At 38.7% G+C, this 26,879-nt stretch overlaps 1 protein-coding gene across 3 annotated transcripts; it reads right to left on the bottom strand.

The window, feature by feature from the left end:
* Nucleotides 1-26,650, bottom strand: kiaa0753 (KIAA0753 ortholog). 3 transcript variants are annotated; one of them, XM_015003645.2, is made up of 18 exons: nt 26,124-26,650; nt 25,487-25,789; nt 25,135-25,396; nt 24,716-24,837; nt 24,576-24,638; nt 23,634-23,855; nt 22,064-22,244; nt 20,280-20,443; nt 20,052-20,173; nt 19,192-19,347; nt 18,540-18,608; nt 16,577-16,664; nt 16,370-16,438; nt 15,667-15,831; nt 14,606-14,687; nt 13,975-14,095; nt 3,263-3,487; nt 1-798 (listed from the first exon to the last, which is right to left on the bottom strand). In XM_015003645.2, the coding sequence occupies exons 1-18, from the start codon at nt 26,244-26,246 to the stop codon at nt 639-641; spliced, it is 2,697 nt and encodes an 898-aa protein (XP_014859131.2). In that variant the 5' UTR covers nt 26,247-26,650; the 3' UTR covers nt 1-638. The 3 variants fall into 3 exon arrangements, with proteins under 3 accessions (XP_014859131.2, XP_014859130.2, XP_014859132.2); XM_015003644.2 differs by having other exon boundaries at nt 16,370-16,441; nt 26,124-26,649; XM_015003646.2 differs by having other exon boundaries at nt 16,370-16,441; nt 24,716-24,825; nt 26,124-26,647.
* Nucleotides 26,651-26,879: the final 229 nt, after the last annotated feature.

Genomic DNA, 26,879 nt, shown 5'->3' on the forward strand with positions numbered 1-26,879 from the left:
AAATCTCTGAAGCATTTATTTGGAGAATAAAGCAAAAGGAGAGTCCGAGCGGCTGTGGAAATAAACATAAGATGCAATTTGCTTTCCAGACATTTCTAAGTGGAGGCCATATGGAATAATTCATTTCTGTATTCCACCATGAAAATAGGAGGTGCGAGTAATCCTCAGGGAGATTTAAACCAAGTGCAAAGGGAGGGCAGTAATCTTCTAATCCTCTGTAATGTTGTAATGGTCTCTCCAAGCTTATCTACCCTAAACTAACTTTCCCCGAGGAATACTTCCACAGATACAAATGGACCGGAAAGAGCGATGAGACCATTGCTTCCCTGTGTAATTCACTCATCTGCAGCAGCTTCTTGGAAAAAAAAAAGAAAAAAGAAAAAAAGAATAATCTAAAATCTCAGTAAAATAAAACGTAATTTCATTCGAAATAATAATAATAATAATATTAAAAAAACATTGAAAACAATAAAAACATCCACTTTCAAAATGTACAAAATGCTTTAAAAAAATAAATATTTGTAGTTTTGTATCTGAAATTGCAGGTTTAATCCAACAGGAACACGTAACGCTGTACGGTACAGTTTTTAAGGAAACCGTAGCAGACGCAGCGCTGGGGGCTCCCTTCTGGTTTCTCCCTACTGGTTTCTCCCAGCTTCAGCCGGAGCTGACGCAGAAGCTGAGTGGACGGGCCGCAGGAACTCGGAGGTGAACACAGCCTCGGCGTACTCCTCCACCACGTCCTGGAACTCCTTCGCCACGTCCGCCAGCGCCTCCGACAGCAGCTCCTCTGCCACGCTGCAGCAACGGAAACAAGCAGGAACGTCAGACCAAGCAGGCAGGGCAGCGAGGAACCAGTCGAATACATGTCAATAACGCTGTTAGTAATAATAATCGTTTATTGCAAAAGCGATGAAGGACGTCTATTCCTTCTGGAAGTGTTAGCAACCCTTTGGATATCTCAGAGTTAAGGTAAAGATCTACATCTTAAAGGGAAGCAGACGCAGACAAATTATGCACACAGAGATTGCTAAGAGCAGAAGAGGACAGTGGTTGGATTTTTAGATTTTTGATGTAGTAGATAAGACAGGTGGATAAGATCAACCTCATATTAAATATCGGCCGATTACCAATCTTCTAAAATTAAGGAAAGGGCACCCCTAATTTAATTGTCTAAGATGTTATAACACTCCGTCTATTTTCTCCTCCATTCTTTCAAATGCAAACAAAGATGGAGCGGCATCAGATTTTAGCAGATGTAGGATTTCTCTTTTGTCTTTGGTGAAAGACCATGAGCCATTACTCCCACTAGTGCTAGACTCCTGCTTTTGTTTTGGTTTACCCAGAATGCCCTGCACTATTGTCGGCTTCCTGCTTTTGGAGAGGTCTTGCATTGGAACCGCACCAGATTTCACTTCAACCGAACTGAGACCTGGGTTTTTAGGCGAACCAGAGTTTAACTGCACATTCACTCTTCGCCACACAACCTGACTTTCTAGACAAACGAACTAGATTCGATTAAAGAGGACCAAACAGGGGTGGTGTGAACGGATCCTAATCCTCGGAGAACCCAAAGTCTCAGAGTTTGCATGTTGTTTCAGCTGTGATCCAGTCACAGTCAAGTTCAACAAGCTCAACTTTATACTGAGAATGCAGACGCAGCTTTTGCTCTGTCTGCATTACTATTGACTACATAGTTTGTTTGTTTTTTTTTTTAATTTATTTTTTGCTCATGTTAAGAACAAAGTACACCAACTTGGCAAAATATATGACGCAACACAGCATCTATTAGGGTAATCCCCTCTAGATTTCACACTTATAAAATGCACTTTCATTGGGTCTAGAAGACGACTCCCACAGGCCAGAGTTAGAACATTATCTGGGTCAACACACATATAAACATCACAGCAGGGACGGGTGAGATTGCACTCTAGAAGTCCAAAACACCCCACCAAATCTTTAACATGTCAGAGAATCCAAACAGTAAAGTCAGAGTAACTGTGCGGTGGCGAAGATTTAAAGGCTAAAAAGAAGAACTCGTGAGAAATGAGAGAAAAGACTGAACTGTTATGGATTGGACTCGGCGTGATGAGGCATCAGAGTTAATGCGCTTTGAGCCGTGCTGAACAACTCCCTGCGCTTTTACATATTTACTGCACCACTAATCGAGTTGGCCGATATTAATGTAATTTGGACCTCAAAATGAGGAAGTTCGTCTAAACACTGAGTTATTATCCGCCCCGGGTTTAGCCAAGTGTTGGAAGCGGGGCTTAAAATAGCTCCCAGGATGTATGTTTTCTCTGTTCTGGCAGTGCTTAAGATTCTATGTAGCAATCAGTCTGTCAGCAGACAGATTAAATGAGATCCTCCAGGTGGTGTGGCTGCACACCAGCACACTGCTGCTCATTACTATCTCATCACTCAGGAAAAGGATGCTGCTGCAATGTGTCAGGGTTGAGGGAGGGGGTGTAGAACAAAAGTGTGCCTGGTATCACTCTTCAAAAAAAAAAAAACTAAAAATAATTGGATATCCTAACAAAACATTCTTTTTCTAGCTAGTTAGTTCACTGATGATTGTGCCTCTGCTGTTTTCATCATGGCTGTGTGGTTCCTCAAACTGAACCACTTTTTAATGTTTTGTATTTTTGGATATTGGAGTTTTATCATTCTTTTTTCCGCCATCATTTGGGCTTGTAAAAGAAAACCTTGCATGGCTTGTAAACCAGGCGACCTGGGAGTGCGTCTCGTGAGAAGCAGACTAAACACATTTATTTTTGTTGTTGTTTTTGTCTTTTATCGGAAACTTCTTTATATGACACTGGATTATTTACGGCCACAAGCCTGATCCTGTGCATCTGTGGGTGAGTGGTTTAGGAACATGAAGTGTGCAGTGTTAACTGAAGTGTGTTTGCATGTTAAATTTTACTGTTTTTATTGGATTGCTTTTGTTGTCCACTCATTTATCTCACCTTCTCCTTTGACTTCCAAGTTTAGTGAAGTATAGGAGTAGTGCTGGCTACTCATATTTATCCATTAATACATTTTCTATGAATGGAGTGACGTGACTTTTGTCGAACTTGCCGGCAACAGCAGAATGGGACATGAGCTTCAAACTGGAGGCTGAAGCAAACCCCAATCTATCCTACAATAGCACACAAATATGGTATTGCAGAAACGGCATCAAACTTGTGGATTTAGATGGTTTACGAAGACGAGAGGGTCTCTGCCAACCTGTCAGAAAAAAGTCAGCACTTTTGTTTACCTGTCGGCAGCGGCCCAGGTGTTGAAGCTGTCAATGGCCCCTTGAGACCCAGCACCGAGGTAGGCGTTGTAGTCTTCCTTATACTGGCGGATGTTCTTCAGCGTGCTGCCTGGCACCGAGAGAACGGTCCTGCTTCTCTCTGCCCCGTCATTGGGCAAAATTTTGTTTGTGGGTAGGTGTTGGTCCTGGGTTTGGACCTCCGTTGGGCTGCTCTCAAACAGGAAACTGTGACGGGGAGCAGAAGAAGAGGCCCATGAAGTTAGTTGTACCATAACTTATACTAGTGTAGAAATGTTCAAACACCCATTTACAGACTAAGGGTGTTTTCACACAAGCCCTGTTTGGTCCACTTCAATCAAACTCTAGTTTGTTTGCCCAGAAAGTCTGGTTTGCTTAGGGAGGTGTGAAAGAGTAATTGAACTCTGGTGCAGTCCACATAAAAGCCTAAATCTTGGTTCGGTTGACGTGAAATCTGACGCCGTTTCAATGCAAATGTGATTGAAAGCAGGTCAGAGACCGCTCCAAAAGCAGGAAGTGAAGTGTAGCACAGGGTATTCTGGGTAAATACAATCGAAACCAATGTGCGTGTCTAGCGAGAAATGGCTCCTGGTCTTCTACCAAAGACAAAATAAAAATCCTACAACCGGTAAAATCTGACACCACTCCATATTTGTTTACATTTTGTGAAGAAGAAGTTGCGCTCAGTGTCTTCCTCAAATGTTTTTATGTTGTTTTCTCAAGTTGTTCTTGGTGCAGCGCCACTACAGGCGAGGAGAAAAACTGTTTTTTCAAAGGGTTTTTTTTTTTCTTTTGGTTTTATTTTTTTTGACACAGTGCAATGTGAAAACGAACAGCAACAGCTAGAAACGTAACAAATGTTGCAACTTTGGTTCCCAATAGAACTGAGTCTACCAGACTAAGAGGTGTGGAAACACCCTAAAATTCTTCCTTTGCCTCGTGGAAAATTGAGGATGATTATGATTATTTTTAGGAAACATAATGCATGCAGGCCAACTCTCTCGTCTGAGCCTTGTTATGGATGAGGATGGCCTCAGCTGGGCATCTCTGAGTCCTGGCCTTATAATCCTCTCAGTTCAGACGAATCAACCTGCCTCTCGTAACATCCCTCGCTGAGCTATATTTAGTGTTGCAGCAGCTCTCAAGCAAACGACTTCTTTCTATTGTGCTCCCCGGACCTCGGCTGAACTTGCCTCAGTATTGACCGGAGGGGCCGCGAGCAACACAACAGCCATAAATACGAAAGCGGTGGCACAGTCAACTTTGTTTCCTCTCCCAAGCTGGTTGATCTCCAGTCTGACAGGCATCAGAGGACCAACGGCACAGCCCACCGCCGGCTCACGTATTATTCATAAGAGTCAAGGAGGCACCCAGGCTTTTTCTGACATGGTGGCAAATAAACAAGACTGACCAGCGTTTTTACATTTTGGTCTGACTGCAAAAGCAAAAAGGACATTGTGAGCTGAAGGTGAAAGTAAAGAGAGGAATGATGACAGAAAGTTACAGGAATATGATAAACTTCGCCTGGCCACTGCCTTGATAAGCAATTTCGTTCAATTTTCATCTCCCTTCGGTGCTCCGTCTGGGCTTTCTACCACTGAGCTTGACGTTTCTGGTAGAATTTCAGCAGGGCCAATCAGCACACACACACTTAGAAATGGCTGTAAATTTACGGCGGAATTCCAGCAGTAATATACTGTTATTCCAAAATTCGGTAGGATATTGTGAATTTGATGTCTTCTTCTGTTGTCACAATCAAGACTGACGACTGGCATTAAACTACCACAAAATAATTGTACAATACAGTTTTTTCCTAGAAAAGACATTTTACTTGTATTTGCATCTTAGAGAACCAGCATTTAAAGACAATATTAAACGGAAAGAAAAAAATACTTTCCATAATAAATCTTTTAGGGAATGAAATCGAAATGTCTCAATGTTTGTAACTCCCTGGTGGACATTATACCACAGTATATGCTGCATTTATACTGTTATGTATTCTGTATCTCAATAAAGATCTATTAAAAAAAAAGAAAAAAAAAGAAAAAGGTAAGCTCCATGTTAAGATCATCAGGCTTTTGATTTTGATTATTTTTTATGAATGCATTAACTTTCTGTTTGCGCAAGAGTATCAACTTATGCTTAACATTATTTAGCTGCGAAGTCGTTTTCTTGAAGTTTTCGGCTATAGACGGCATAATGGGGAGAGTGGCTGTGCTGGACCGGTGGTTTGATCTATGTGAGCAAAGCTCTATAAATAATAATGATAATAAATAATGACATATTGGCTGCCTCTTTTTTTTCTTCATTAGTACGTCATGTTGGTGACTGAACCATGTTATGATGACTTCAACACATTTCTTCTGACAGGTTGGTAGAAGAAATGCTGTCCAGAATGTTTCTATAAGCTGACTAATTTCTATAATGTCTAATGTCTGAGTTGTGATCATGGTAATTATTATTATTAATTATTTCTGACATTTTTATCCTTTATGTTGTAGGTGGTGAAAAATGCTCTCCAGGGTAAACTGTTTTTCTGAAAGAACGGCTAAAAAACAACAAAAAAAACCTGGCATCTGTAGCTACCAGTATTTTTTTTTATCGTTCTTTCAGAAAAACGGTAGTTTACCGTTCTTTTTAAAGAACGGTAAACTACTGGCAGCTATAGACACCAGAAGTTTACCGTTATTTCACAGTATCTATACCGTACTCGCATTGACGGTAATCTACTGTCAGGATTAATTACGGTATAGCTACTGTGTATTTACAATAAACTTCTGGCGTCTATAGCTGCCAGTATTTGTAAATTTACAGGATTATTTCTTAGAGTGCAGGAGAAGAAGTTGGGAACAATGACATTGATTTTCTGTGCTGTTTTGTTTGTGGTCCAGCCTGTAGTTTAGCAATGGTAGCAGTGGAAGTGAACAAAGCCTTTCAGTCCACGTTGGCCACGCTCCTAAATATCGAATTGACATTAACCGTCTCGTTCACATCAGCATTTCTCTCTTCATAGTGGAGGATGGTTGCTGACAGCATAGGCAACTTCCAGTAAACTCCATAGTATCAAACTGCTATATGGCTGAAAAACCTATCATGATATAAGCATTTCATATCACAATATAATAAACAATTAATGATTAGTTTTTTTGTTTTAAATAGCTGAAACGCTAAACGGTGGTGTGACTTTTCCTGTTTTACGCACAAGTTCCTCTTGAGTTGTTGTACTCATTTTCTTCCTTCACTCCGTGTTGATTTTTTATTTTTAAGCAGTTATGAGGCAAAACCTTAAAGCTGCTGCTACAGTTACTCAACAGGTTGTTGCTAGGTAACCAATGATTGAGTTGATTGGTTGATGCCCCAAACCTTGCTTAGATGGCCAAGAGAGGTTGAGCGACAGAAGAATTTCCTCTGCCTACATCCCCCAGAATGCCTTGTGGTTTTGGATCAGCATTTAGTGAAATTACTGATCATTCTGACACATTTTCTATCAAAATTGTTTTTTTGTTTTGTTTTTGTTTTACTCTAACTCCTTGGGATATTTTATATTAAGAAAAAAATACAGTTGGAAAAGCAGATGACAACTGGGTAAGAAAAAAAAGTAATGCATTAAAAAGGGGAAACTGATTTTACAGAGTCAGAATTATAAATATCAAACTGCAAATCTGCTATAAAATATATCTTCCAAACAGGGAAACATATGAAAGCTGAGTGGGGCTTTCATCTCTCTTATTGATTTGTTTGACCTGCTGACGGAGCAGCAGCGGGTCGGTCCACAGTATCCAGGTTCTGGATCTGGGCCACTCACCATGGATAGGTACAGTAAATCTTATCTTCCTCTTTGCTCATGAGCGAAAAGATGAAATCGCACGATGCATTGTCTCAGTGGTCACTCGGAAGCATTCACACACAAGCGACAAGAAAGGCGGCCGGAGCGAGAATAGATGTTGTTTTGGAAAAGAAAAGTAGTCAAGAGGGACAAAGTCGGCGCCGGCACCGGTAAGAGCTGATGAGAGTGAAAAACAGACGCGTAGCGTAAACAACTGCTGGGGTCTCTGTTGTTGTTTCACATCAAAATCTGGAAGTAACAGCACTCTGAGGAGAACAAAGCTGTCGCTATGCCTGTTAAAAAAACCTACTTTACATCAATTTTTCATTTTCAACTCCAATTTATTTTTTGAAACACGTTCAGTATTTCTCGACTCTGTTCTGCTATAGCGACAGCCATAAAGCATCAAATCAGGAAAAAGCGTTCCCGAATAGCAGCCTCAGAGCGTCTGTTATCAGACAATGGAATCGCAAACGCCTCCAGCGATAGGCAAAGTGACAAAAATCTGCGGCTTCGTCTCTCTGTCACATGAACGTCGTCTCCAAATGAGCACATGTTTCAAAAAGCCCGAGGAAGGGGCTGAATGTTTCTCCTCTCTGGGCTGAAGAATGTGAGCTATAAAACAACAAACACGACTATCTCGTCACACATTGTTCTGCTCCAAATACCAAAAATTTAACTTTCTGCGACATAGAGTCAACAAGGGGAGAGGATTAATCCTCACAACAAAATTGATGGAAAAATAAACGGCTTCTTTTATGTTGTTGTTGTTGTTGCTGTTCGTTTTACCCCAGGAAGTGGGGAAGAGGAGGCAGAGCTCCTCCAATTAGCTGCTGTATTTAAAACAGGAAGTGAGACTTTTTATCAACGGTGTCTCTCCATCCTGTCTTAAATTGGTTTTCTGTCTTGAAACTGCGTTCAGACTCAAACGTTTTAATTAAATGGGCTTTTTTTTTTTTTTGGAAGATGTCTGGAAAATCAACAGCATAAAACCTGAGACAATGTTTGAGTACAGTCAAAGCTTTCAAAACCTAAAAAGAAAAATGTTGAGTAAAAGGATTAAGGAGGCTAACTGCTCTGTCAAAGCAAAACATTATGTACTAATCAGAATTTTCTCGACAGTTTCCATTCAATGGACTTGCAAAGCCGACACCAAATTTAGCCCGATCGGATTTTCCTTAAGAAAATACTGAAAGTAGCAACAGGAATACCATTCAAAATATATTCCTTTAGCCTTTCTGCCATGGGCAGTTATTAATTATTCATTTTGAGAGCAGAGGTGCAGTCTGACTGCGTGTCCGAGAGTCGGCAGGGTTTTATTCTTTAGCAATTTATAGGAGTGATTTACACACTTCACACAGAAGCAAAGCATTACTAAAACAGAAGGCTCTGTGTGTATCACCAAAAACATGGAATTCATGGCTTTAACTCTGAGAATTTTAAAAAGATGAAACAGCCATTTGACTATACTATGTTCAACTATTGTCTCATCTTCCTCACTCCCTCTTTCTCTCTTTTGTGGCCTGATTGATCTGCAGACATGTTTCTACATATTGCACATGATAAAGTTTCCTTTGAAATCGAGTCTAACCTCGCTGTGCTTCCTTAAAGGTGCAGTATGTAGCTTTTATAAACAACACGATTTTTACATATTTGTCAAAACTGTCATCATGTTGTGACCGTATTAAATCAGATAGATAATAAATTTAATCTCAGTGGTCCTACTGCCACCTGCAGAAATACACTGCTAACAGTCAGAAACAACCAGTCACAGCAAAGAGGAGGGACTTGACGCTGTCAATCATGCCTTTGTATGTGCTTCTCTCTTCTTCTCTTCTATGCTACTTCCCCACGTGAATGTTCAATCTGGTTGCATGGCCACCAATGCTGGCAGATAAACAGTTTTCCTGTAACGATAAGTTGTTTCTCCCACGGCCACAAATACACAAGCCTGATTGACAGCGCTGAAGCCTTCCTTCTTGCTCTGATTGGACGTTTCTGACTGGGGAGCGGTGTATTTTACAAATCTGTCTAATTTTATAGTGTCACGACAAAACTGTCACATATTGACAGCTTTAATAAATACGTAACAAATATGTCATAAGCCTATAGTTTGGGGTCGCTGTGGTGGTGCAGGGGAAGAGCACAACCCATGTTGTGTCCTCAACATGGATGTCACAGGTTTGATTCCCAGCCTGAGGACCTTTGCCGGATGTCTTCCACCTCTCTCATTACCCACTTTACTGTCAATTCACTAACAAATAAAGGCCACTAGGGCCAATAAAACCTAAAAAAAAAAAAAACACATTGTTTGTAAAGGTTAAATACCTCTGCTTTATCACATAGGAAAAATAGCTAACTGAGACGTCTTCCATCAGGAACGACGTCCATACCGAAGAGTGTTGTTTTTGCAGCAACTTGAAAGCACGAAGATTTGTTGAGCTCATAAATCAGAAAAAAAAATCTGTTTTTGTATTTTTGCAACTGGCCAAACACTGGTCGGTGCAAATCAAGGAAGTAAATTAACTCATTCTGATCACCAAAATAAACATTCTTTCAGGGTTTTGTTTGTTTTTGCTGGTTTGGGAGTATTAATTCAGATAGAAGAAAGCAGCTGGCACATGTCACACTGTCCTTACAACAAGAGTCTTAAATTGATGATTCATGTAAGCATCATCCATCAGAAACACCAGATAAAAATCAATAATGTAGCCTAATATTCTTTGATTCAAACTCCATTTATGCTCTTTCTGGTGTTGCACAAATATTGTTTTAGATCGCCAAGTGGTTCAGCCAAAATCTCTGCCTTACAGTTTCACTTTAATTTCAGAGACAAGTTTCTGATTCTGAAAGAAAGCTCAATAAAACAATCAGTATCTGGAATAAGTCGTTCCATCCAGCTCATAATAAATTACACACCATTTTGATAAATTGTGGAAAAGTGAGCAGATTGTGGGAAAAGAGTTCCTGTTCCTCATCCAAATCACGTTCCTACATAAGAGAAAGAGAAACACTGAGCCTTAAACACCACTGACCAGTCAAACTGAAGTTTACATCGTCTATCCAGGCTCATTATATTTAAACACGTTCAATAAAAGTTTAGCACCTAAAGTTAGATTCTTCAGAGCAGTGTCTGACAAAGATAGTTTATCACGGTCGTAATTTCTCTCTACTTGACTCGCCATTAAACACGAGCAAATGGATTTTTGTTCTTTTTTTTCCGCAGACGCTCCTGTGCAAAGTCAAGCTGACCTCTGAGAAACAAGATGTCAACGTTGCATCATTTAATATTTTTAGACATTATTTTGAACAATGATGCGTTTAATGATGTGACAAGTGATCTTGACATTTTGACAGTGAAATTAAACAAAACTAATTGGTAGTAATGAGTTAATCTTCAAGTGCTTTTCTCCAAAAGTGACGGCCTACCTCCAGCAAGTGAATAATAAACACGGCCTGATAAAAGATCTTATTTCAGTTGGCATTTTACTGTTTGAATGGGGTGGCTAGTCATTGTGAGCGATCCATTTAAAGAATTAAAATCAATCAGACTTCTTGTTCGTGTTAATGTGAACCATCACTGCACTGCAATCAGGCTTAAAGATGTAAAACATCAAGCAGTCAAGCTCACAGGCTGTGGGTTTGCTATTCTGTAAAAGGGAACATTTGCAGAAAGCAAATGAATGAAAAATGTTTTCTATGATGGGATGAGTGAGCCTGCAGAGGTAAAACTAATTATTCACTAGGAAGGAAGAGATTTTGTTTTTTTTTTTACTACTCCAAAAATATCTGACATTTAGTCACATGTTTCTAGACTCCAAAGTGTTCTGGAGCTGCTGATGACTGATGAAACAGACCAGCGTAACGGACGTAATGCGACCTCAATGGAGTGGATGACCAGGTCCAAAATCTGACACATAAAGACGATTACAAAGTCAGTCTTCTATCACCTGAAGAAAATTTCAGAGATGCTGCTCGCGTTCTAACTAAAACCAGAAAGATAGAGCACATCGCCCCAGTTCTGAAGTCCTAAAGAACTCTGGATGATATTATAAACCACACAGTGGGAAATAGGGATTGGGCGATAATCTGTTAATTAAAAAAAAACAAAAATCAAACACACAAAACCACAATCATAGTTTGTAAATAAAACAAGCACCACCCAATACTCATATTAACTTAATGATGTTTTAAAAGTACAGCTGACAAGCTACGAGTCTTTAAAGCAGCCGACTCCAGGCTAACAACCAGAGCAGATAGCCTGACTAATTACCAACATTAGTTTATGTATAAAGAGCAAGAATACAAAAAAGCTTCATACTGTGACTTCTTTGCATAGACTTTTTACCAACTTGCGTAAGTAGCCAAATTCGAGCGTCTTGTCTTTCATTGTTTTACATTTTATGTGTAAGATCATGTTGGATTGTGTGTCCTTAAATCTAATCTGACTGTTTGATTGTAATGTTTTAGGGAGAATTTGGTTGATTGTCCAGTTCTCCAGAGCTGGAACTGAATTGGACTTATTTGACCTGTACAGAACCTCACCATGACATTTGCTATAAATTGTCATTATGTACATAAACACTATATGTTAAACAAAAAAAATGTGGCTGGAGTTATCAATGTTGCAATATTTTTCTAGAAATATGTGAAATTCTTGTACTTATCTTTAAATAAAAGCAGTCAGCTGATGGTACACATCTTTAAAAAAGATTTAATTTTCTTGTAAACATGCATCTGTTGTATTTTTACTGAAGGTTATCATGGCATGACAGTCTCATCCTAACTCAACATCCAAGTTGGTTTACAAATGCTTTAAAAAAATTGCAATTATTCCCATGCTACCTTTTGACAATTCATAGTTCAGAAAATATCTTACTGAGTGAATCGTTTAGGTTGATGTGGAAACATCTCTACTGTAATAACTTAAACACCAAAGTTTAAAGTTCTGCTACAGCTTTGTGAAGATTATTATCAGATATAAGTTTCACTGTAGGTCCAACATTTCCGTCTCACCGAGTTCAAAGAAAATTGTTGATTCTGAGAGTAACTTCTGTACAAAGTCTCATTAAAAAGCAAAACTTCTCCTGTTGGAACTAGCTGAAAGAGACAAATTTGTTTGCCATCCCATGTCTGGACATTGTGCACGTTCTGAGAGGAACTGGTTCTTTTAAAATGCACTCTTAATTTGAACAGAGGATGCAGGAGGTGAGTATCTTTAATGCCACAGGGATTCCAAAGAGTTACAGAACAAATGAGCAGAAATCACCATGTCCTTGTGAAGAGGCTGCAAAGCCAGATACAGCTGAAAACAAATTATATACATCAAGTACTTGACTTTCTCAAGCAGCTGGGGCATGTTTGGCAAAAAGAAATAAATAAATAAATAAATAAAACCAGACAGAGCTATTACTTTATGACTCCTAGAAGAGTAAAAGATGAGTCACTGCCTCGGCGGATGTAAGAGCAAAGACTCCGCAGAGAAAACTGAACCTGAGGCAAGGTTTAAATTTGCAAATGCTCGTGGCTCAAATTTGTCGGAATTAGCCGTTTCAACGGCCTCGTCTTTGTCGACAGTTTTCATCTCATCCTTTCTCTTTTTCCCCGTTCCTCCGAGCTTTTTATTAATTAAAGCAGCTCAAGCAGCCGGAGCTCTGGGCAGCGCCAGGGACAGGAATAGACTCTGCCCTGGGTACGGCACCCACCAAGTGAGCTTCGTGGGATGAGCGAGGCCTCCCAGTGGAGATGTGATTGAAAAACATTGGCACACGATGTGGAAAACATCCCCACACACCGACTGCGCATCGATAGAAAAACATTAACCGATTCCCGTCCAATCAGACGTGAATGAGTTCCCGTAAGAGAGATTGCTGCTGCGTCCTTCAGTCATATACAACCAGAACAATTTTACTTCAGATGAGAAGACACTTTCCACGTAATCAGATCCGTTATGTATTTAGATTGCACAGGATCTATGTTCTCTCTTTTATCTTTTTCACAGTTTTTATGTTATTTATTATTATTATTATTTATTTTTATGCCATTATATCAAAGTTTACTGGCAACGGCAATAAAGTGATTCTGATGTCATTTTAATGTAAACAGCTCAACTGCATTGAGTTAGGGCTGAAACAATTGGGATTAATCAGATTCATTGCGATTAATCTAGATTACTCGACTACTGAAATAATTGCTAACCAGTTTGGTAATTGATTAATCGCTAACTTGGAGAATACAGACCGCCCAAAAAGAGACCAATTGCTAAAAACAACAAACTGATCAGTTATTAAGCCAAAACTGCACAAAAAATATATATAATTTCCATTTAAGATATGTATAAAAAATCTTCTTTGTCTGTAAATATTTCCTGCACAGAATTCCTCAAGTGGCATTTTATGGAAAAAAAAAATCACCTATTAAGCATCTTATGCATTTATTAATCGGTTGATCCAAAGAATTATCTTCATTTTTTCTTGCATTTTATGCAAGAATTTATTTCTCATTTAAAAATAAGAGTTAAATTACTTGTTAATTTGCATTTTATTCATGTAATTTCAATATTGTATAAAATACTTAAATGAAAAATCTGTAGGATGTGCCAATTTCTTTTTTATCTGATTAATCGCTTAACTGTCAGAATAATTTAGCTAAACTAGCAGTTAGTTGCAGAACCTATATTGAATCCAAGAGAAAAAATAATGAAAGCTGAGAAGTACAACCCCAGCTGAAAACATATGCAACAAAGTTAAATGGGTCAACCCCTCATGCAGGCCTCCAGGTGATACTCTTAGAAAAAGATGAGAGATGAATAAAGTTACGAATGAAGAAAGAAAGGAAGAAAAAAAGAAAGAAAGAAAGCACAACCCACCCTGTCTCTATGGGTTTCTCCAGAATAATATCGGCTGCGGTAGTCTGTTTCAGCACTGGCCTGGTGAGCCTAATGGGTTGAGGAGAGGCCGGCCTGGAGCCTGGAGCGAGAGGCTGGGATCCTGGGAGGAGCAGAGAGATGGGAAGAGGAAAATGGTAGAGAGTGACAGAGGGACAGACGGATGGAGAGAAAAGTCAAGCACAAAGTCTGAGTGACAAATATTCCCATTTCCATGTCAGCACCAGCTATGTCTCCATCTACAGGAAGGACCTGGGTCGTGACTCTCTCAGCAACACAGCTACGGTTCTTTGGAAGAAAATAGTTCAGCTCGTATTTTTACCTTCAGCGAGTTACAACCACAGACTTTAACCTGCTTCACTGGGATTTTATGTGTGTGGAATGCATGTCACTCTGAAGATTTTTTCTTTTTTGCAACAAAATTTTTGATACCATCTAACCTTCTCCTTCAATTTAAAAAATGTTCACTTCTTTTTGTTGGTCTGTCTCATAAAATCCCGATAAACTAAATAGAAGATTGTGTTCTTAATGTGATGAAGAGGTATCAGTGTTTTTCCCTGTACAGATAAATATAAATGGAGTACTTTTGTTGGGTCTCTTTTGTTCCTCTTACCTGTTGTTCTTGAGCGGTCCCAGTAAAGAGGGTCTGAATAGGCTATGGATGCGAACCGCCTCCTCACTTCTTCTTCTTCTCTCTGACCAAACACATAAGAAATGAAGCTTTAAACGCTAAATGTTAAGGGTTTTTAGGTTCTCTAAGTAATCAAAAAGAATCAGTCATTGCAGTTTGTATGTCATTACAGTTACACTTCCTTTGTCTTATCCTTAAAGCTGCAAAGCGACTTTATAAAAAATATATTTTAACATATTTATTCAAATATTCATTAAGTCAGGACAGTATAACCTAAGACAGCCAATCAAAATTCTCTGCCTCCGCTCTGTGGTCCCACTGCCATCTGCAGAAATACACCGCTCCCAATCACAAACAACCAATCAGAGGCAGGAGGAGGGTCTTGGTGCTGTCAGTCATGCCTGATTACACGCAGCTCAAAGTACAAATGGCGGAAAAGGAACTTGTGATTACAGGACAATTGTTTATCCGCGGTCATTGGTGGCTATGCTAACTAGCCTGAGAAGACACGACAGGCTCAAATGTAGGGAACTAGCTGTCGCCTAGCATGGAGCAAGGGGGGAGGTGTGAGAAGCATGTACACTAAGTTGATTGACAGCGCTAAGACACTCCTCCTGGCTCTGATTGGTTGCTTCTGACCAAGTGGTGGAGTAGGACACATATTATTTTGTCAGGACATAATCATACCTTTAACAAATATGGAAAATAACATATTTTTATAAAAGTTACATAATGCAGCTTTAAGGAGAAATATCAAACATCAGCTTTAAGGGGAATGAACCATAAATGACTTTAAAATAAACCATAAATAAAGGTTAATACAAATTTCACTTGCAGTGTTTTCAAAATAACAGCCGAATCCTGGATCCATAGTCTAATATGCTGATAGCCGACCTCTAGACAGCAAATCAGTAAGCAGCAGCAGACTCCAACTGTCACAACAGCTCACTATAAATAACAAGCCGATTACAGGTAACCTTTGAGGTTGCACCGTGACCTTTATCTGGTTCCCTCCCTCCATCCCCCTGCAGGGCAACTCTCACCTGTATTTCCTCCATCCGAAGCAGCATGCTCTCCAGGGTGGAGGCCTGCAGCCCACGCCAGGTCATGTCCCCCATGCCCGTGTTTACGGCCCACGCATCGGGAGCGGTGTCCTTTAACAGATCTTCTTCCTGATGCTCAACGAGTCGCACGTGATCGCCTGCTGCCTATAAACCACAATTTACAGCAAGGTGACAAAAAGCTGGTGAGATGCTATCATGAGTTCCTGTTGTTTTTGATGCGATACTGACTGATAACCAGAAAAGAATATTCAGAAGGTCTGTCACGATAACAAATTTTGCTGGACGATAAATTGTCCTTGAAGTTATCGCGATAAACGACAATGCTGTTGTTCTGAGACCAGTTTCATGGCATAGTAACTCAAGAACACATTCTCAAAGATCAATAAACTTTACATTTAACACGGGAACTGAAAAACATTTTAAATATCCAAATTAAATAAACAATACAACAGAAATAGCAAATAAAGTGAATTATTAAGTCTCTGTAAAACTAAATTGTTCTTAAAAAAAAAGGAGGCTAGTTGAGACGAAAGCAGCAGACTAAAGAATTTTGTCATCAAGTTTTTTGTAGAAAGAGAGAAAAACGATAAATCATCCAAACAAGAATTGAGCTCATTTTAATTTATCATGCGATTAATTGATTTATTGCGACAGACCTAATATTCAGCTCTGAATAACGTACCATCTCATCAGCGTGCTCAGGGAGCCGTATCCTCCTAGATCTGTCAGGCTTGTTCTTGGCCACACCTTCCTGCTAAAAAAACCCAAACAAACAGGATCACTATATACTCTGGAGGATAAGAAGGTAAATGTCTTCAAAACATGCACATGTAACAGAATGACTGGAAATGTTTGACACCACTGAGGTAATGGATAAAATCCTCTCCACCTGTGTTTCACCAGAGAGTCGCTGGCTGCCCTCTCTGGCGCCGTGCTCAGCTCCCTCAGCCCACTGGTTCTGGAAAACGTCTTCAGACCTGTGAACCAAAACAATCCTACGTCACAAGCTGCTCTGCAGTGGATGAATTGCATTCCCTTTAGCCAATAAGACGAGGCATATTCTCCAGAAAACGACAATAAAAATGGCATCAAGAAACTAGGTCGACCTTGGATTCTGTGTCGAAGATTTGTTAGCAGTTTCTTTTCAGAAATACTTGTTTTACTGTGAAAGTTTTTGTTGACCATTTTCCACATTGGCCTTGTTGTAGGTTAAAATGCCCTAAAGGAATTCCTAAAGGAACAACAGTGTTTTGCATGGCTACCAATGTTCACATGAAGACGGGGAATAACGGTCAGTTGTAACTCAGATGGTGAAGGAAGTTAAAATGGATCTGGAAGCTCAAGTCTGAATTTTAGATTCACATCTTTGTGTGCAAAGATACATATTTTACTCCAAAGGGTTAGGACTATTTGTTACATGCTAATATAAGTTGCTGAAAACAGCTCAGAGGTTTCACTAACTCAAACTTAGGACTTCAAAGAGCATTACGAACAGAATTTAAGTCTTACATCTCCACAGAAACGTACAAAAGTCTTCCAGCCAACTGGTGATAAATTTTTATTTAACCACGATAGACTCAAAAAAAAAAAGCTAGCAAGGTAGCTAGTTATCGGTAGCCTCAAATGTCTCGAGTTTCTGAACGCAATGAATATGTTTGAGTGTGACGAACTTTTGCCCAACAGAAAAGTCACATGAGAAAAAAATGGAATAAGATTAAATAGTTCTGTCAAGACAAAATTTAAGACCCCAGGATAACATATTAACGGCCACCTTACTTTCTAAAATTAATTTAAGACATTTTAAGCCTTTAATTTTAGCTGCATAAATTTAAGACTTTTTTAATATGCACGAGCTTAAAATGTCAGTTGAACAGCAGAGCTATGTAACAACTTCTCTCTCTCTTTCTCTCTCTTTGGCACATTTTGCAACAATGCCTCCAGTCCTAAAATAAACATTTAATCTTTGTTTACTACAGAAAGGCTGCTTATCGCCAATTTAATTATCCAACACAGAGCAGTAACTAAGAGCTTATAGTACAAAAATGAACAATTTACAATGTGATGCACATTACATGTTTATGACAAAATAAACAACGAAAAAAGGAGCTTTTAAAGAGAAATTGTAATTAACTGACAAAATGGTGATGGGACATCGGCTAGAATATGAAACATTTGCATGCAGCAGGTTTTTAAGCACAAAACCAGCAGCTTTAAACTGTTGAGTTGAGTTTAAGTGACATCGACGTTTCCTTTGGTGAAATCACTAATTTAGCTGTGAAGAAAAATGAAAATTCACTACGATGACAATTAACGCTGTTTGGACAAAGCGCTGGCTGAACCTTGTCCTCGGCTCTTGCATCGTCAAACTCGCAAGTGACTAATTAGGAAATCTTTATTGGTCAACAAGGCTAAAAACTCTGCTTTCCCTTGTACTTACCACATCGACAGCTTACTTTAATTTCTAATCTTTTGTCTGGGGGATAGTTTCGCCGCCAGCATAACTCCCGTTGTAGCCGCACATATGATTGCGCTGATTAGTTTCTTTGAGTTGCTCTGGCTGATTGCTGTGTGGATTCCTGCCACGGACTGGCACCAGCACAGAGATTTAGCAGCAGGATTGTTCCCGAGTGATGTGAGATAATTATTTCTTTCTTAATTAATACAATGGTGAATGTTTACAAGAGATTAAAAAAAAAAATAAAAAAAACTATTATATTGTATTACTTTAATTATTGCGTTTACATATTATATTTACAATTACTGTCAAGTGATTCTCCTCTCAAACCTCAACCTGTTTTGTTATGTGTGTTGAATTTGAAAGTCATGAATACTTTGTGCGTATGTGTTCATACCTTAATCTCTGAATGCGTGGCGCCTCTTCCTCACTGAGCTGCGTAGTCATCTCCTCTTGATAAGACGTCCTGTAAAAAGAAGAAAAAAAAGCCAGCGATTTTTACATGACGCCAAACAGAAGTTTGATTAAGCCTTTCACATGAATAACTTATAATCCTCATACCTAAAACCAGACTGCTAACTGCTGATTAATAGGAAACCACAACTGTAGTAATTAACAGTTGATTAAAAGAGCGCATATGTGCAACACTCAATCAATGCGACGCTTATAAGCACCGGAAACGCACCGATCACTAATCACTCAAAAAGAGGAATGGCCTCAATTGTATCTAGATTAATTTATAGGCAAAAAATAATAATAACTTGAATCGTAATCAGAGTGTTGCCTGTGGCTTTGCAGCAAGTGGGGTCTGGCATGAAGGTTAGAAATGACTCAGTGAATACCGAGTAAGGGGCTCATTAAAATTCATTTCCACTCCATTTTTCTCTTCTTGCAGGGTCAGACCTTTTATGGAATGAAGCTGAAATGAATGGGGAAAAAAAAAATCACAAAATGACTAATCTGGGAAACGGCACTGATTCACTCTGAAGCAAGTTGCAAAGTGGAAGATGTAAAAAGAAAAAGGAAAAAAAAAAAGAGGTGATTCTCGCCTTGTTGCTTCTTTTGGAGCTGCTCGCTGCGTGGCGGCGCTCACTCTTCGCTCGGCTTCTGACTGACGTCCCGCCTGCTGCTCCCCCGAAGGGCTCGGCGGGGGCTTCACCGGGGAGAAGAGGCAGCGGGGCTCAGGCCTCCACCTCTGAGGGGCTCTGTTGGGAAGTCAGCACGGGATTAAAAGGCACAGGTAGGAGCAAATTACAGATGTAAATAAGAGAAATAATCCTGCCAGACAATCAGATGAAACAATCCTGGAAAGGTTTTGATTTATTTTCACTTGATTTCATAGTGTGATGTTGGGCTGAAACGATTAATCGAGTTAATCATGATTAATCATGATTAATCCATCACTGAAATAATCGTAGTATAATACTTAAAATAAACACTTCTTTGTCTGTTTCTACCCAGAATTCCTCAAGCGGGATAATTTTAGTTTTACCTGGTTCAAAATTGTCAGAAAAACAAAAAAATCTCATATTAAGTATCTTTTGATATCCAATTATTATTAAACAGTTAATCCAAAAATATTATCATTATATTTTCTTGCAATTTAGCCAATAATGTTTTTTTTTCTTAATTTTTAAAAAAAGAAATTGTTTGTTTTTGTCACCTTTTATTTATGCATTTTAAATTTTGTTTTAAAAACAATACAAAATAGTTTTTGTTTTCTATCTCTACTTATGAAGAGATAGAAAGTATTCTATAGGAAAATAGGCCTTTTATCATTTTTCCAACTACATATTCTTACTTTTTTAAGTTTTTTTTTTCCTGATACCCGTTACCTTAAAATTGAACATGTTATCAATTTCGCAGAGTTACAGTTTTTTTTTTTTTAATCATTTTCATAAAGATTTACTGCTGTTGAGGAGGAGAGTGGGGCGACGTTGGCATCCAGGGAACAGACTTCTCCCGCTGAGGCAGCTGACTGACTCGGAGCTGAGAGGAAACTGTCGGCTGCCGGAAACCTGCGTCTCTCATCTGGTCGGGATGAGACGCATTTTCAATAAATCAATATCTATTGACCGTGACAAAGACAGATGTTTTGAATGGAAATAACTGGCTGCTCAATAAATACATCAAGCACCTTCATTACGTCAGCTTTTCTCCTCCCCGGGTGCCGCCTGCTCTGGTGGTTGGCGTTTGGCTGAGGAAGTCTCTGCAGCTCCCTCTGCTGGCCAACATTGTGAACACCAGCCACCAGAGGCTGGTGGGAGGACGGTTTCAGCTTTGGTAGAAAGACTTTTCGCCCTGCGGGCACAAATGGCAGACAGAAACTTTGATTTGTTCACATCTGAACAGACACAACAGAAGCAGAAATCAGCAGAGTTTGTATATCTTCCCCTTCCAGATAAAAATTCAAGAACTTTTCAAGCATTTTCAAGGTAAGTTTTCAAACTTTTCCAGCATCACACGTTGGAGATAAAAACAATTCAGTTGACTATGAATGTGTGTCACAGCAAAAAGAGTCCCACAAGCACAAACTCAGATCTTTAAAAACATTCCTGTTTGCTATATGCTTCTTTAAAACTTCAGTCACAGAAAGAAGTGTGTGATTTGTATCACTGAAATGAACATAGTAACTGTATTTGAAAATGTATTGATGTTTCCACTGAACAAACTGTGGAGGAGATAATAAAGGTATCAATCCTGGCAATAAAGTCAGCGTTGGTTTTTTTTAAATGTCAATAATTGGAATTTATTGTGATAACAATAAATCAAGATTCTTATCATAATAAGAAATTTATCATAATAAATATAAATGATATGATAAATGCTCACTCCTGTGCCCTGCACACTCGACTGGTTCCAGAACAAAACACTGATTTAACAAAACAATAAAATAAAATATAAAATCTGCAAATTTTAATAATATTGTTTAACATTAAAAATATACAAGAAAAAATCTCAAACAAAATGTTCTTGCTACATTTTCTGGCATTTAGCAAATAAAGAAAATTTAGGTAATTTGTTCCTGACCGAAAACGTGAAAAGTATCGTTTGATTTAACTTCACACAGCAAGATGGTTTTCTTTTTATGGATGCATGAAAATATGTGGTTTCAACTGTAATTAATGCTCTCCAAATTAAACATTAGATTACTCTTTATTACACATCTGTGCAGTTTGAATATCAAGCACTTAACGCAAAAATCAAACACTGTCCAAACATTGAAAACACCAAAAATGGAACTAAAGGATTCCAAGCACCTGTATGAACTTCTTATTAAAGAACGCGCTAAGATTTAAACGTAAAAATAGTTTGAAACCGTAACAAACAAGAGTTCACTCTCAACGTTTTTCTGACTGCATTACAGCAAAATGTATTAATAGATTCAATACAATCCTCCCCGACTGCAGGAGTTGCAGATAAAGCTCATTGTGGGCGTTTATGTCATCTCTTGCAGAGGATAGTTCTCAGCTCAATAAAAGCCAGCGGGAGTTAACTGCTCATAAAGCTAAACAGCAGGGGGGGCAAAGGCCACCGCTTTGCACTTCAGTTGCTGTTTTCTATCTCTAAATCGAGGCTCCACGTCAATTTTCAACCTGGGTGCAACCACTTAACCGCAGAGGGAGGCCAAACACAATCACACATACACACACACACACACACACACACACACACACACAAAAAAAAAAAAAAGCTGTACAGTGGCTTCCAGAAACAGAAGGGGGGACAGAGTGACTCTACAAGCAAAAAAAAAAAAAAAAAGCTTAGAACCGAAGATAAGAAACCTAAAATACAGCAGATGTGGAAAATAACAGTTTAATTTAGATCTGTAATGACTCGCCGAGCATAAATATAAACCTTGAAATGCACTGAGGTGAAACCCCCCCCACCCCCCACCCACCCCAAAAAAAACATGTTTACCATCACGAACAGATCCTCTAGGATTTGCAGGTCTGTGAGGGCCCAGAGCAGCTAGCATGCTGAGACTGTGGGGCCCGGTGGTGGGGGACGCGCTGCGGTGAGGAGACCTCCTGCGTGGAGGACGGGTCTGGGCCTGCAGCTTCTCCAGCGTCTCATGTTTGCTGAGGGCCGAGTCTAAAATCTGAAGGGAGTCGGGCAGAGAGGCTTAGGGACCGGATTAAACACCATAAAAAACTAAATAACCAACCCTTGTACTGTATCATCACCTTCCTAAAAAACGGCTTATGTCATGTTTTTACCAATGTTTTTTTTTTTTTTGCCTAAATCATTTTTTGCCAAGAGACAGGTTGTTGTTTTTTAGCCAAAATTACTTTTGGCCAAAAAAAAAAAAAAAAAAAAAAGACTTAAGCCATTGTTTTAGGAAGATGAAGATATTCAAATAACTCTCAACTTCTATATATTTTAGCAATAAACTTCTATATATAGTCTCAACTTCTAAAACTAATTATTATAAAATTGATATTTAAATTAAACCGACACTGTGTGAAGTTTGCATCTGTTTTTGCGACTAGATTACAATTCTTAATCTAGTCTTCACACATTTTCACATCAGAAGCTCTGTCAACACATAAATAGTAAAGCACAAACAATTAACATTTCTTGTTGTTTGTGAGACATTTGAGCGTAATGAACAGTTAATTAACTGTAATTAATCGCAATTAATTGTATTTCATTTTAATTGTTGATTAATTAGGCATGTGAGCTCAACAACAGAGACATGTGTTGCTTTTAATAATGTTATTTATGTTATTCTGCCGTCAGATTGGTGCAAAGTGCTATTATACCGATTCAGCTTTTGAGTGTTTCAGGAACACGCTGATTGGAGTCAATCAGTGTAACGTTTATAAATCAATAGGCAGAAGTTGATGCCACCACTCCTCATTTGCATAATGAGGCAGAAATTACAGTCAAGTGAAAAGAGGAGATAGGAAAATGTAAAAACAACACATGGAAATAAAAGAAGTTAATCAAATCTAATTCGTTATTGATCCCAACAGGGAAATTAAATAATATGTGGGAAAATAAGAAAAACAAGTAAAAGAAAAAACAAAAATATATATTTTTAAAAGCAGTCAAATTGGAAATTATGTGCAAATATAATTTGTTGGAACAAGACTGGAAAAAATACGAACAATGAATGTCAGTTCAATTCTAAAACATGATTTAAAGTTCTAATTTTTTAAAGTAATTGGTACATTTTAAGTGTATTGATTTATTCACTGGGCCATTCGTATATATACTTTTTTATTATGTCAGATTTGGTCCTCCATGTCAGCATACACTGTAGTTGTGATGTAATAAACAAAGCTTTTCATCAGGAGCTATATTCACTTTAAATCTCTGCTGTCATAACAGCTAAAGATTTAATTCACGTTATTATTTCTTGTTCACGAATCTACAATTATTATTCCCCCCCCTATTTTGAAAGTAATTTCAACACTAATTGAGATTGTGGAAACAAGTCCATAATGAGCAGCTGTAACATAAAACAACAACATTCGTTCCTCACCTCCAGTTTCTGCAGAATATCCAGGGCCGTCTCAGGTACAGCCGACCCCTGGTCCACTTCCACCTTAGCCGAGCACAGAGACAGCTGCCGGATCAGCTGGCCCAGCTCTTTGTAATGAGGGGGCACCTTGCTGTGAGGTCGATCTGAGAGCTGGTGGATGACGACCTGCAGGGCCCTGAGAGCGCCCCGGTGGGCGGCCGCCAGCCTGCCGACCGCCACCGACTGAAACAGGAAGAGGAAAGCTCGCTGAGTTTATCACTGAGAACGACTAAAGCAGCAGAATGTAGTCTGCTACTTTAGCAGAATGAGACTTGGACGTGTGCTTTCCGAATTGTCGGTTATACACTTTTGTTTACTAGGGACAAAGGAGTGAAAATAAAAACACAAGTTCCTTCAAGTTTTATCACTTTCAATTATTTAAAATGATGTAGTTATAAACTACATGCGGATAAAAACTACAAAGTGAATATTGTTTTATGTTCCAGCTGCTCATTATGGACTTGTCAAGGGGATAAAAATCTCAATCACTGTTGAAATTACTTTGAAAATATTATAATTGTACGTTCATGAGTATTAGGGCTAGACTAAGACATTTTTCTTTTATTATGAGAATGAAACTAAAATATTATGGCAATAAAAGTCATAAATTAGAAATAAAAACACAAAAACACCACATTAAAGTCATACAATTACAGGAAAAAGTTAGTTTACTTTATTGTGATGTGACTTTTTTCTTGTAATATAACTTTATTCTGGCACTATTTTAAATGTATTGTCTTACTGACTTTTTTCTGATTTTGCTACGACTTTATTCTGGTATCATAACTTTACTCTCGTATTATTCTGACTTGCAGTCGTATGACTTTTTCCCCCCCAATGATTTAATTATTTTTATTCCCAGCCTGGCTCTAACACTCTATCATAAAAAAAAAATTCACCTACCTTTTTTGTCTCCCACATTTTCTCTCTTTTGAGTTTTTCAATATCATCTTGTATCTCTTTCACCTGAAAGAACAGTATTTGCAGCTGAAGGCACATAAAACACACTTTATCACATTACCTGTTATCTAAAATATAAATACCTGTCGTTGCAGAACATAAATGATGCGAGCTGAGCGCGCGGCCTGTTTCTGCCTGCGTATCTCCAGCTTGATTTGCTCCTCCGGGTCCAAAGACTCCTCCAGTTGTTCACCTGCAGAAAGGCCTGATCATGATCAACATACAGTAAAAAAAAACAAAATAAATCACTGAATGTGGAGGTGACTTTCCTAACTGGGTCCATTTTTAAAAAGCACTGATCTGGTTTGTCTTTGATGGAGGTAGTCAATCAAATAAACAATAATAATAATAATACAGTATAAAAAAGACGCTTTATTCAAAATTGTGCAGCGTGTGCCAGTTTTTTCCCGATTAATCGTCAGAAAAAAAACAACAGGTTAATGATAACTGTGGTTAGTTCAGAATCAGCTTAAAGACAGCCCTCACTGTCTGCAAAAATTACCTCGATTAGCTAGCTCCTCCACTTTCCTAATGTACGTTTCCAGCTCATTCTGCAGTTTGCGGATCTCGTTGCTTAAATGTCCCTGTTTGCCTCCTTCAATCTGCCTTAAACCGGGGTCTCTTGTTGGAGGAGACTGGCCAACACCGGGCATTAAAGAAGAAGGATTTTTCTTGGATGGTCGCTGTTTAGCACCGATCGGAGCCTTCTTTTCCTTTGACGTGGCTATGTTAGATTCTTGCTTGCCTGGAGCCGCTACTAGCTCCTACAGAGACAAGAAAATAGTTATTTCAGTCTTTGTTCGAATAACTATTCGGAAACTTTTTTTTTTTTTTTTTAGTTGAGACTAGTTTACCTGAAGCAGCTCCACATCACTTGTTTCAAAGACAGAGGCGTCCTGCAAATGTTTCGGTGAGGTCTTTGCAAGTGACCCGAGGTGCCTTCGCCTTAGGTCTCGCTTGGCCAGTTTGACAGCAGCCTGCAGCCTCTCCTCGGAGAGCACGGTGAAGCTGCGGGAGCTGCGGGAGCTGCGCAGGCTGTCCGTACTCTCACGCATCTCCAGACGTGGAAGCAGTCTCTCTATCACAATGGGAGCTGGAGGGCCTACACGAGTGGCACGGTTGACCACACTCACGGGAATGGCTTCATTAAACAACAACTATCAAAGAAATGAAAATCCCAGAGATACATTTTATGTCAAACTAGTTTTTCACAAATGTCTTCGGTGTCTGTAAAAGAAGCGAAATTGCTTTGTTATTTCGCAAGAGACCAAATGAAGGTGAGCTATAAGCAAACTTAAACTTCTTTTCTGTTTAGCTTAGCTGTTTGACATGCTTCCATAATAGGCTATATGTACATGCCTTGCATAGAACTATATGCAATTCTACATTATTAAGCATCTCTAAAAGTTATTGGTGGCATAATTTATGTATTAGCTTTAGTGAAATACGAAAGCTGAGCTAAATAACTTGAAAACTTAAACATTTGTTTACCTTTGTTTGGGACGTCCTAGTTGTTGAATTGTTGCTGTTTCGGGTTGAGTCTACATAAACCCAGTTTCTTTCCTGGTTTTGAAGTCCTGGTAACTGTGCCGGCATTGCAGCGACAGATGTCATAAAAACAATGGTAACAACTGTAAATAATAATTTAAAGCTAATGCTAATACCTATTAGCACGAGCAAGCTAACGCAACCTTTCTATGCACCTCGTTTACTTCAGGTTAACCCCAAAACTGACGATTCCATCATTTGTCGTCGTTTATAGCCAACTGTTTAAGTCTGGAATTAAAGAATATACCGACGGGAAGAATACCAAACTAAAACATACACTGTGAATAAGGTTTTAAAATCCCGTGAAGTCTGGACAACAGTTTGAAACGGCGCCATGACAACAACAAGCGGAAGTAGTTCTTTCTTTCTTTCTTTTTTCCTTTTTTTTTTAAATAACAATATCGTAAGCAAATAAATAAATAAATAAATAAATAAATAAAATTGTGTTTTTGTTACATAAGAACATGTAAAAAGTATGATACATATATTAACAATTATTTTAAAAAACATTAAATAAAGCAAAGACGACGCGATGGGCGAAATATTATGGCAGGCCGTTTTAACATAAAATCGACTTCTAGATATCTAAAAATGCAATTTCACTATCCCGAATGGTAACTTAAGATATCTACTATTACATTTTGACTAGTATGAATAATAATTTAAGATATTCTAAAGAACATTTTGATGAGTATATTT

The sequence above is a fragment of the Poecilia mexicana genome, unplaced genomic scaffold, assembly GCF_051168715.1.
Source record: "Poecilia mexicana isolate PSO_F unplaced genomic scaffold, ASM5116871v1 scaffold_13, whole genome shotgun sequence".
NCBI lineage: Eukaryota > Metazoa > Chordata > Actinopteri > Cyprinodontiformes > Poeciliidae > Poecilia > Poecilia mexicana.